The sequence below is a fragment of the Camelus bactrianus genome, chromosome 7 (genome assembly GCF_048773025.1).
Source record: "Camelus bactrianus isolate YW-2024 breed Bactrian camel chromosome 7, ASM4877302v1, whole genome shotgun sequence".
NCBI lineage: Eukaryota > Metazoa > Chordata > Mammalia > Artiodactyla > Camelidae > Camelus > Camelus bactrianus.
In genome coordinates this window covers 63,091,273-63,103,385 of record NC_133545.1, presented here as the reverse complement: position 1 = coordinate 63,103,385, position 12,113 = coordinate 63,091,273, and the positions used below count along the sequence as shown (strand labels likewise).

General features: G+C 37.2%; 2 protein-coding genes across 28 annotated transcripts in view; one reads left to right on the top strand and one right to left on the bottom strand.

Moving 5' to 3' along the window:
- The window catches only part of MTERF1 (mitochondrial transcription termination factor 1), a 495,795-nt gene extending 492,446 nt beyond the window's left edge, over positions 1-3,349 (bottom strand). For 11 of the 14 annotated variants that reach the window (XR_012508240.1, XR_012508235.1, XR_012508230.1 and 8 more), the window contains exons 1-2: positions 3,270-3,345; positions 2,697-2,758 (exon numbers count right to left, since the gene is read on the bottom strand). Coding sequence is in view for 1 of the 14 variants with exons in the window: in XM_010959455.3 (XP_010957757.1) it covers positions 2,697-2,728 (32 nt within the window). In the remaining 13 variants the exon portion in view is untranslated. The other 3 variants (XR_012508241.1, XM_010959455.3, XM_074367511.1) reach the window with 3 other exon arrangements.
- Positions 3,350-4,664: 1,315 nt separating this feature from the next.
- Positions 4,665-12,113, top strand: part of AKAP9 (A-kinase anchoring protein 9) — a 168,538-nt gene continuing 161,089 nt past the window's right edge. For all 14 annotated transcript variants that reach the window (XM_045519934.2, XM_045519929.2, XM_010959466.3 and 11 more), the window contains exon 1: positions 4,665-4,733. In XM_045519934.2, the coding sequence (XP_045375890.2) occupies positions 4,706-4,733 (28 nt within the window). In that variant the 5' untranslated portion in view covers positions 4,665-4,705. The remainder of the gene's footprint in view (positions 4,734-12,113) is intronic.

The following is a 12,113-nucleotide window of genomic DNA, read 5'->3' as shown; positions in this document are numbered from 1 at the left end:
GGTACATGTACAAACCTTTTTTTATTGTGTGTAAATGATCAAAAAAGTCTGAAGGTCACTACTCTAGGCAATGCACTCTACTCCTGAGAAACAGGGCTGAACAAGCCACAGAGAGTTAAAAAAAATTTACTAGTGACAAACTAAAGTAAGTAAAAACATGCCAAATTTCTCAACAAAAGAGTAATAAATTAAGGTTTCTCCTGAATCTGTCATAGGTGGATTTTATGTCTTTGGTTATAATTCGTTCTCCAGGGAAGGATCTTTCACACAAATTAACATGTCCAAACCCAAATAGCATCTTTCTCAGCCCTCAAACAAACTAGCTCTCCTCTGATTAATGAAGTCACTATTATGCTAATAGTCATTCATGATTAAAAAAAGTCTGAAAGTAAGCTTTGCTTTTTTTCTCTTCTTCAACCTCACAGTCATCAAATCATTTATATTCAGCTGCCAGTATCTCTGAAATCCAACCACTCCACTCTTTGCTATTCTCTCACTCGGTCTGTAACAGCTGCCTAACTTGCTTCTCTAGTATCAGTCACTAAAACTGCCACCACAGTACATTTGTAAAACAAAGATGTGATTATGTCCCTCATTTCCTGATTAAAAATCTTTGTAGCTCTCCTCTACAAGGTAAAATCTTCAGACTGACCTTTCTAGCTGTCTCTTCTATTCTACAACCTCACAACCAAGTACCAATGCTTCTCAAATCTCTAAGCCTAAATACCCTTGACCATTCTTGTTTCCCTGCCTTTGCTTAAGTTGTTCTGTCATTCAGAAAGGCCATCCTTCCGATGTCCATCCATAGTACAACACCCCATTCAAATAACATTTTCCCACAAATCTTCGACTTAACGTTAAAGTGAATCATTTGTCTCATAGTAATTTGTTATTAATGAATGTAAAACGAAGTATTCTACTCATATAGGGAAAAAAAGAGTTGAACTGGACTTAGAACTGGCAACAAAAACTTGCTTTTGATTGCAATAATGTAATTGCAATAAATTGACCCAAGAAAATAGCATGAGCAGTCTAAGTCTCAGCTAAGCCTAAGAACAATGGTAACTAATATCAGCAGTTAAACATATGAGAAAATAGGGGAAATTCTCAAATATCACTGTTGTAAGGGAATTTGGCACCATCCATCATACATTTTAATCCAGCATTTCTACTTCTTGGAGATTATTCAGAGAAAACAAAGGATAAGAATGCACATTTGTTACTAAAAAAAAAAAAGATGACCATTATAATATTATTTGCCGTAGCGAAAACAAAAAACAAACAAAAAAAACCCACCAAATGGCCACCAATAGCGGAATGATTAATAAATTGTCATATATGTATGCAGTATAATACTATATAGCCTGCTTTAAAAAATGAGGCAGATCTAACACAACAGACAGATGTCCAAGATATTCTAAGTGGCAAACTGCTTAACAGTATGGCTAGGATAATATCACTTACATAAAAAGGGAGGAGGGGACATACACAGTTGGTGTGAACATAAATTGGTGTAGCCACTGTATAAAACAGTATGGAAACTGTAACTCAAAAAAAAAAAACTTAAAAAAACACCGTATGGAGGGGTCTCAGAACACTAAAAACAGAACTACCATATGACCCAGCAATTCCACTCGTGGTATATCTCTGAAAAAAACAAAAACACTAATTCAAAAAGATATATGCACCCAATACATGCATTCTAGCAGCTTTATTTACAATTGCTAACCTATGGAAGCAACCTAAATGTCCATCAACAGATGAATGGATAAAGAAAATGTAGTATATATACATATATACAATACGATATTACTCAGCCATAAAAAAGAACGAAATTTTTGCCATTTGCAGCAACATGGATGGACTTGGAAGGCATTATGCTAAATGAAATAAGACAGATAAAGACAAATATTGTATGATATCACTTATATGTAGAATCTAAATAATACAAGAACTAGTGAATATAATTTTAAAAAAGCAGACTCACAGATATTACCAGTGATGGGGTTGGGGAGGGCAATATAGGGTTGGGAAAGAGGAGGTACAAACTATTGGGTGTTTAAGGTGGGCTACAAGGATGTATTGTACAACACGGGAAATAAAACCAGTATTTGTAAAACCTGTAAATGGAATACAACCTTTAAAAACTGTATAAAAATAAAAAATTCAGAAAATGTAAGATCAAAAAAAAAAAGGGGGGGGACATTAATATATACGGGGGGGGAAATTGAATAAAAGCTGTTTTTCAGTTTCCAACACAAAAAAATTAAACCTGATAAACATCAATATTATTTTAGCACCTAATATCCATTCAAAATAGTCCGATTATATCTAGCAAGGTGAGTAAATATTTCAGCAGCCTAATGCAAGATTATCAAATGCCTCAATCTAAGAATTACAAAAGTAATTAATATTCTATAATTTATGTCAACCTGTCTCTCATACTGACATTTTAACTAATCAAAGGCAAGGGCTAAAGGCCAAAATTAACAAATATACTGAAAATCTCTGTACCTGTAACTTGTGAGGTCTAAGGAATAAAAAGGATTTATGTTCCCCTCTGCTCCACAATTCCCTGGACAAAGAGGTTTTTAATGGAAATGGGTAACCACTGGTTCCAGGATACAACATTCAGTTGGTCTTCTTTTGACATAACGAGGTAAATTTGTAGATCTTTACAACAATGCATTTCTCACCTCATTTGTCTTAAGGAAAGAAGGCTTTGCATTCCTCCAGAAAAACTGGAAAACTGATGTCCCTAGAAATGGAAAAATAAAAGGGAGGGTGGGACAAAATATTGTCAGGACTTTGTAACACAAAATAAAGAGCTAAATCTCACATAACACTGTATAATGTTCCCGTGAGATGCATAATCTCTTGTATACTAAGAATCTCCCAGAGATAACTGACAAGAAAATGCCAGGTACGTTCCTGAGTATGATGGAAAACGGTAGCCGAATAAAGAATGATTCGTAAAACCAAAACTCAGTGCTTCATATACATTATTTTACTTAAACTCCACAGCTTAAAAGGTAGGTATCATTCCTAAAATTACAAAATCAGAAAAAGCGCCGAGCTCCACTACTAACTTGACTTAGCTAGCTGAAGCAAGATTCGAACTTATGGGTTCCACTCCACTTGTTCTCCTCACCCCTCTTTCTACAAGGAAACTCCTCAAGGAGCTGCTAGGGATGGGACTCCGCTATACAACACAATCACCCAGACCCGCTTCTAAAAATGAAAAAGCTTAGCGGCAGCGAGTCACCGACCTCAACCTGGACTGTAACTAAGCGCGGTAAAGAGCTTCACTCCCGCCTCCGGTGTCTGGAGCGGAATCGAGGGACGGAAGTGGAGAAGAGTAACTTCCGGCCACGGGCGGCGCTCAAAAGTGACGTCATCCTCGTGGCGCTCTCAGGGGGCCGCGCTACTGCTCTCAGTAGTCCGACGCCAGCGGCCCGGCAGAGGGCGGCAGGAGACCGCGGTAAGCGCTGGAAGGGTCCTTGAGGCTGATTTTGGAGGGCGGGGCGGGACGCAGAGCTTTCCTGACTGCTGGGCCGGAAGCCGAGAGTTTCTGCAGAGATCCATTTACTGCCTTGACACACTGTGGGAAAGTCGCTGATACATACATTAATTTTGCAGCCTGGTAGGATGGTTACGCTTATGAATGTGATTAATATGACGAAGATGAATACATCGGCTTTTGGTGCAGGAAAACGCGTGTGAACCAAGGCTCATGAAACAGTTCCAGGTTGTTTCGTTGTTGAAGCACCTTAGAAACCCTGGAGTGTGGCTGCTAGTCCCGAATTCTGCCTCAGCCTTCAGTCTGGGAAGCGATTCTAGTATGCTTCGCCTTAAGTGCTTACAACACGGATTATTTCTGGTTCTTTTTAAATTGTGACGAATTTAGGCTGTTTAAATCAAATTTTCAATAGAAACTTAATCTCTACAGCCAGTGCGTTTTTGCCACCCTTTGGAGGTGTCGCCTTAAACCTTTTTGGTCTCCTCAGTCTCACCTGCTTGGGGATGGTGGCAACGGAGATTAAATTTCCATTCAAGGCAATTCTACTGTTACCCTGAAAAGAAGGATTATCCATAGATTAATGAAATAATCTTCAGGCTGCAAAATTATTTTCCACAAGAAGGGGTAGTTTGGTCCTTAAAAAAATTAAGTAGGGGAGAAGGTCGATCCTGAATTTTACTGCAAGGAAGAATTTCCTGCGTCACCTTCCTCCATGTAAGAGCATAATGGTAGAATTTTCTTCATCTAATTTCTGCACCCATGAACCAATTAATGTTTTATCCTCACTCTGTCACTTAGATTACTCCTTGCAGGTTTGTTGCTGTCACTTTGTTTTGAATTAACTTTGTTTTGTTGGTTTATAAGGATAAAGATTTACCTTTGGGACTTTAAATTGCTTAAAAAAAAAAAAAACCAGTCTATCTGGTAAGTGAAACTATTTACCTCAGTTGCTCCAGGTTAAAAAAAAAAAGTCCTGAAAAATTAGAAATGGTCTTTTTATGTGTATTTCTGCATGGAAGGAACTTTTATATCCCAGTTAGTATTTACTAGTATATATAAATATATAAATTTATATGCATAAATATATAAATGTTATATCTATAAACTTCCTTGCAATCAATGTAAAACAATAAAATCTTTTTTAGGAATCATTAATCTTCAGGCTTTAAGAAGACTGTTGAGACTATGGAGACTCAGTGCTCTTACTTTACAGGTGAGATGCTGAAACCCTTAGAATAGGAGGCAGCAAGAGAGTGCATGTCTTATACCTCCTTGACCAGTAAGTCTTCTGTGATTTATAGTGCATGCTTTGTTGTACTGACATAGATTATCAAAGGTTATTTCAGACTTCCTTAAGCAACATTACTAAGTTTGTTTTTAGTGATGTCTTGTAGGCAAAAGAAATTGGTTCTTTTAAAAACAAGTTACATATTTCCTGCCCCAAATTTTCTGATTATAAATATATTTTAAATGCATATTATGAAATGCTGAAAAGAATAACAACCAAAGTATAATAATGGTTGGATTAAGACCGTGTATCATCAATTTGTTTTTTTCTTCTCATATTTGCAAAGAGGTTTAATCGTTAATGACTTGTGAAATGCTGTCATTATCTCCAGTAAGAGCAAATGACTACTACTTGGTTGTCATTGGTGGTGTGTTTTGAGTGAAAACCATATATACTTTATATGGTTTGCATATGAAAACAAATGGAAAGGCTACAGATTGCTTAAGCCTGAGTAAAACTGTAAAGTTACTCAGATAGTTGTTAGTACAGGTTGTTAATACTCTTGCTGTTTGCAAACAAACTAAAGAGCTACCTTTCCCCCTTTTCAGAACAATTATTTTTTAATAACCTTAGATTTTTAAAGATTTTAGCACTGGCAACTTTCTTTCTCTGAAATACGCCTAACCAGGGTCTAGAAAGACTTCATGAGTCAGCTTTCCTACTTTTAAAATCATTATCACAAAGGTCTATGGCAAGGAACTGGATACTTAGCCTAGCAAATTTGCAGATTCCAGACCCGATATGATTCTGGATTCCCATAGCAGTTAGATTGCCATCATCAGCAGGACAGACTTGGCCAAGAGAAACACAGTACTCTCTTGAGATTCCTCTCAGCCTGATAAGAGTACCTTTTGTGTTGCTTGATCCTACTGTTCTATGCCTTCAATTACCATGAAGTGATTTTTAACCACCGGAAGAAAACATTATCTTGCCACAGAGCAGGGAAGCAAATATTCACAAGATGGAATAAAATCTTCCTTTTCCAAAATTATATCCCTTCCTATTTACAGGGTATCTTGAAATTTTACCTTTAGAGATTTATTCCTTGGTATTTGTCACATGGTTTTAAATCAGAAGCATATTTGAAAGGGAAAAGAAATTAAGCCAATAGGCAGCACACTTTTTCCAAAAAGGCCCAGATAGTAAATATTTTAGGCTTTGTGGGCCACATACTGTCTCTTTTGCAATTCTTTTCTCTCTGTCTCTCTCTCTCTGTCTTTTCACTCGTTAAAAATGTAAAAACTGTTCTTAACTCAAGGGCCACCTGGCCATTGGCTATAGTCTACACACACCTGCATTAAACTATAATGAGCTACTCACATATATCTGTAACTTAGTTTGTTGACTTAAAGACATCCGAAGAATAGGAATTTTGAGAGAAAGGACTTAGAACAGAAAATATTAATAATATTTGAAACATTCGTAGAACACTACTTGACAGGTATTACTCTAATCACTTCACCTATATTAATTCACTTAATTCTATGGTGGAAATATTATCTCCATTTTACAGATGAGGAAACTGAGATAGAGGCTAAGTAACTTGTCTAAGCTCATAGAACTAGTAAGTGATTGTAACCAGAATCTATGATCATAATTGCAATGCTATGCTGACACTCAGAGAGAAGTAATATTTTAATTCACTACAGAAAATACAAAATTAGAAATATTTTTCTGTAGAATATAGAAAAGGGGGGGGGAATTCACCCATAATTCCATCAACTAGAAATAACCACCATTCACATTTTATTTATGTCCTTTTGGTTTATATTCCAGAATGTTTTACACATAAAATTATTTTCCTTATTTAGTCCTCTGACATAGGTATCATAGTTTTGTAGATGAGGAAACTGAGGCTTAGATCGATTAGGTGACTTTTTCAAGGTCACAAAGCTAATATGTGTGTGGAACCAAGATTTCAACCCAGGTGGTATCTTCTAGAACCTGTCCTCCTAACCCCAGGCCTACACTGTATTTGAGTTTATACTTATTTGTCACACTTAAAAAGCCTTTTTCCATCTCTCATTTATAAAGAACAGTCACCCATAGTTTCTTCCGGAACTTTATTATTTTTCATGTTTTTCCTTTAAATCTGAATTACCTGGATTTTACTTTGGAATAGAAAACAAGGTAGAGATTTAGTTATTTCTTTTTCAAATTGCTAGTCAATTATTCCAACATCATTTAATGAATAATACTTTCTTTGTCAATGCTTTGAAATGCCACCATGTAATATACTAAATGACAAAATAATATTACCATTTTTGAATGACTGCATTCCATTTTTGAAAGATATTTCTTAAGGTTCTGTTGCCATGATCTAACTTAATGGTTGATATGAAGAAAGGAAAGTATGTGTCAGCCTGGTGTTATAAACCACCCAGTCTGTGGTATTTCTGTTATAGCAGCCCTAGCGATCTAAGAGAATGACTAACAAGTAGAGATGGAGAGCAGAGGAGCGGGCAAAGGATCAGAGGCAAGGAAGTGCAGTGTCATGCTTGGGAAACTGATACTGCATGGTATTAGAAAACAGTGCCAACACTACCTCTTGTCTCTAGACCTTTGCTATGTAAGACACCATTGACTGGGTATACTGTTGCTTGTAGCCAAATACAATTCTGATAGAATACTCTGTAAATATGTGTTAAATGAATAAACAGTAATGAGTAGAGAACTGGAATGGAGGGTCAAAGATTTCAACTCCAGTTCTGGCTTTCCAACACGAGTAGTGCACAGAGTTGTTTTTCTTCTGTTCAACTTCCCTTTCTTCATTCTACCACAGACTGGGTGGTTTAAACAGCAAACATTTCTCATGATTCTATAGGCTTGGGAGTCCATGATCAAGGTGCCAGCAGATTCAGTGTTTGGTGAGGACCCTTCCTGGTAGACACTGTCTTCTCACTATGTCTTTACATGGCAGAAAGGAACAAAAGAGCTCTCTGCGATCTCTTTCATAAGAGCAAGAATCCCATTTGTGAAAGCTTTACCTTTACAGTCACCTGCCAAAGTCCCCACTTCCTAATAATGTCACTTTGGAGGTTAGGATTTCAACATAGGAGTTTTAGGGTGATACATTTAGTTCATAATAGTCATTTAACCCAGGGAGGATGATATCATCTCTCCCTGGAGCCTTTCCAAACTCCCACTCAGAATAAGTCTTTTCCACTTCTGTGCTTCTGTAGCACTTTGTTCAGTCATGTAAAACTGAATGCATTTTACCCTGTGTTGAAATGAATATAGAGCATACATTTTGATCTCCTCTGCTGTTAGCCAGCAATTCCTTGAGGGCATAGACTGAGTCTCATTCACCATTATGGAAGCCAGGTGCCAGTTGTCCTCCTATGCTTTGGCTTTGCCAGCTGCACCCTGTTGAATCCAGAATCTCAGAACCCAGAACCACTTTGAGTTCTGCTAAAGTAAACCACATCACCTGAAAACATCAGTGAGCAAAGTGGACTTCACTACAGATTTTTTCGAGGGGGTTACCCACCATACCATACAGGAAAACAACTTTCAGATTTGCTGTTGGACTCACTAGCTCACATTTTCTTCCTTTTGGATGGTCCTCAGGACTCCAAACTCCTATCCCCATTTTTGCCCAAATGCAGCTCTACTCCAGCCCCATCTCCAGACTGGCAAACCCACATGAGGCTCACTAAAATAAAGTCCCACTCATCTTAATAGTGGGGGCAAGGGGATTCAAAGAGCAGATAATATCAAATCATGTTTATAATAGTTAGCTTTTATTGAATAGGTATTATGTGTAAGAGACTATTATCCCTGCAAGGCATGTTTTATTATTCCCACCTTACAGTTAAGAAAAGGGAGACATGAAGAGGTTAAATAGACATATCACACAGCCAGGAAGTAGGAACCAGAAATCAAACTCAGGCTATTTGAATCCAGAGCTTGGGCTCTTAATAATTAACTCTACTAACCTCTATAGCACCTAACAAAAGCCTTCCCTAGTAAGTACATCAAAATGTTGGTTGAATTAATTACTTGTATTTCTAAGAGCATCAGAAGTACTCTAGCTTCTTATATTTCTTTTTTTCCAGCTGCAAAAAATTTTTTTTTTGTGAAATACCGAAATATCCATTATAGGAAGAAAGCTACATTATCTTAAATGCAAGTGAAAATTAGGAGTATATTGAAATTATTTGTTAGTTTTATTTTTCCCACCTTTATTAGGGTATAATTGACAAATTAAACTTGTATATATTTAAGGTATACAACATGACAATTTGATATACTCATACATTGTGAAATGATTACCACAGTCAAGCTAATTAACACATCCATTAACTCACATAGTTACCATTATTTTATGCGTGGAATGGGAACGCTTAAAATCCACTCCCTTAACAAATTTTAAATATACAACACAGTATTGTTAACTATAGTCCCCATGCTGTACATTCATTCTCATGGATATCTAAAGCTTTCTGTTTTTACTGGTGTGAAGTGAATGAATGAACTGATTAATTTACTGACTATGCATTTCAGCTTCCTCACCTGAAAATTCATTCATTCAGTTGTTCATCTAATATTTATGTGTCTCTGTGTGGGCACCAGGGAAACAATGAAGCATAAGAGACGCTCCTGGACTTTAACAAGTCTAATGGAGATAATCACAATTCAAAAGAAAAATGCTGAACCAGAAGATACTTAAGGTCCCTTCCTGCTCTAAACTTCTGTGATTCTATTGAGTGGGAGGTTTGCTCTCCATGTACTGTGTGGTAGATTTATGATCACATGAAGATGGCTCTTTCTTCCTCCCATCTTCAGCACTCAAATCAGTGCAAAAAGAGTAGATTCTGCTAAATTTTAAATAACTGCTAATCTTGGCTAGACATTGGGTGCTCCTTGTCAAATAATCATGGAGGAGAGAATTTAAGGCTCTCTCTGAGCAAAATAACAAAGAATGGGAAGCCTTAGCATACTGACATCCAGCCTTCCTCACTGCGCTCCTAACTCCTGTATCTGCTGGATAACTCCTGCTTCCCTCCGAGTACCCCAAATCTCACTTTGATACTAGGCAGTCCAGTGGAGCATGAAGTGTTCCCTACTCCAGAGCTGCCTGTAGAGCTTCTCTCTTCACCCTTACCCATGACACCTGACTTTTTCACCTCTGTATCTCTCATATCCTGCTGTTCTCAATCCTAGCTGCACATTAGCATCACCTAGGGAGCTTTTTAAGCGTACTGAAGCTCAGCTCTTCACCCCCAGGGATTTTGATTTAATTGGTTTGGAATAAGGCCCAGACATTGGTGTGGGTTTGTTTGGTTTGGTTTGGTTTGGATTTGGGTTTCAGTTTTTTTAAATCCTCAGCAGATGACTGGAATGTATAGCCAGAATTTAGAATTACTGCTTAATTTTCACCTGCTGGTTAAAGCCCACTCTGGATTCTGGAACTGATTCTGTACCTAGCCAGGGAAAATTCAAGGAGCCTTAGACTAGCAGCTCAGCAGCTCAGATCTTAATCCCACTGTAGCCTGGACTCCCAGTTCCAGTAATTACAGGCTATTGTTGTTCCTTGTGATTAGGCCCCTGACCCAAAGGAACATGGGGAATAAATGAAGGGGAAGCAGTTATTGGGCAGGCAAAACAGTAGGTGTTTAATGCCTTCCAGCTGCCTTCCGCCCCCTACTCCCACCCCCAGCTCAAACCACTGTAGCAAAGTTGTCCTGAATAAACAGTGTCACTTGGTGACAGGCATGGATAGGAAATTGACCTACTGTCACTCAGCCATGCCTATGTCAAGCTGCTAGATAGTTCTCTTTATTTTACTGCATATACCTCTGTTAGTGATACTTCCTAATAATCTCTTTCCCAGAGACATTTCATCTTTAATCACCTTTCCTTTTTTCTCTCCTTCTTTTAACTTGAATCTAGTTAATTCTAGAATCTTCTCCTTTCCCTTGATCCCTTTTTTCCTCCCTCACTATGATTGTGATCATGTCTAAGCATAAGACTAGTGTAAGTGTTGTATTTAAACCTGAAAAAAAAAGTGACATATTTTAAAGTGAAATTTTAATGTAAGAAGAAAGAACAACCTCTCGAGTTCATAGAAGTGCTACTAAAAACTCTTCACAATTCTCATGAAAGTCTGTATTCTTTTTATTCTTCTCTAAAGAAAGCTTTTCTTCAGAAACCAGCATTCAGCATACTGTTTTTAATTAGTTATTTTCTGCTTTGATATTTGCTTTACAACAGTTTGGGGATTTACTATTTTTTTTGACACTTCATTTTACGGATTTTTTTCAGAACATTAGTACCATCTATAACATTGTCTTAATTTAAAATTCTATTCTGAATACCGAAGTTTTTGGAACCCAACAGATCAGTAAATTGAGGAATACATGAATATACCTAACACAATCCCCGGACACCCCCTTAACTAAGTAGTCTGCTTTTCCAGTGTCACAGGGGACAATCCTTAAGGTTTGCCAAAGGAGAGGAATGAGTATGAGGGCAGATTTTAATGACATCTGTTTCTGTTGGTAAGACTGATGACTTCCCAGCCCTCAGTGACCTGGAGGGAGTTAGTCTCTTCTTCAGCCCAGGAGAGTCTAGTATATGTCATTTTCCCAGTACCAAGGAGAGTGCTGAAACACAGCATTCCTGGTACCCAGTTAATTACTATGACAATTTGAAGAAGCAATCCCTATTGTAATGTTTAGAACTATTCTCAGAGAAATACTTTTAAACTTCAAGTGTTTATCCAATTAAAGGTAAGTGCTCTAAAATATGTCCACTTTTCCTGGCATTAAATACAACCTTTGCCTTGATTCTATTCTTTGTTTTGATGAGACACTGTGATTCTCTGTGATCATTAGCAAAAGAAAAAACAGAGAGAGACAATTCTCAAATGTTTTAAGACAATAAATTTTTCCTGTTATGTGGTGAATTATGTATTCTGTATTGCCCTTGAGAATATCACAACCATGACTTATGATCTCTATTTATTTACAGTGCATATTTAAATTAGTCATTGTGAATCAGATATCCTAAGATCATTTAATTAATTACCTGCGTCATCTAACCCCTACTTAAATTTCTTCTCTAGACACATTATTCCTACAGACTAAATTATTCATCTTACCAAAGTTTCTAAGCTGACAAAGGCACTTGCTTTCTAACTAAAGTACTACTATGAAGGCAAGTCTCAGCTCAGCAAATGCTTTCTTTTTTATTAAAAGATAAGGATAAAGAGCCATCATGTCTAAAAATAGATACTTGGAGCTTAAAATCTGTCAGACCATATGTTGTACGACTCCAAGATCCAGGAAACAAAGACATCCT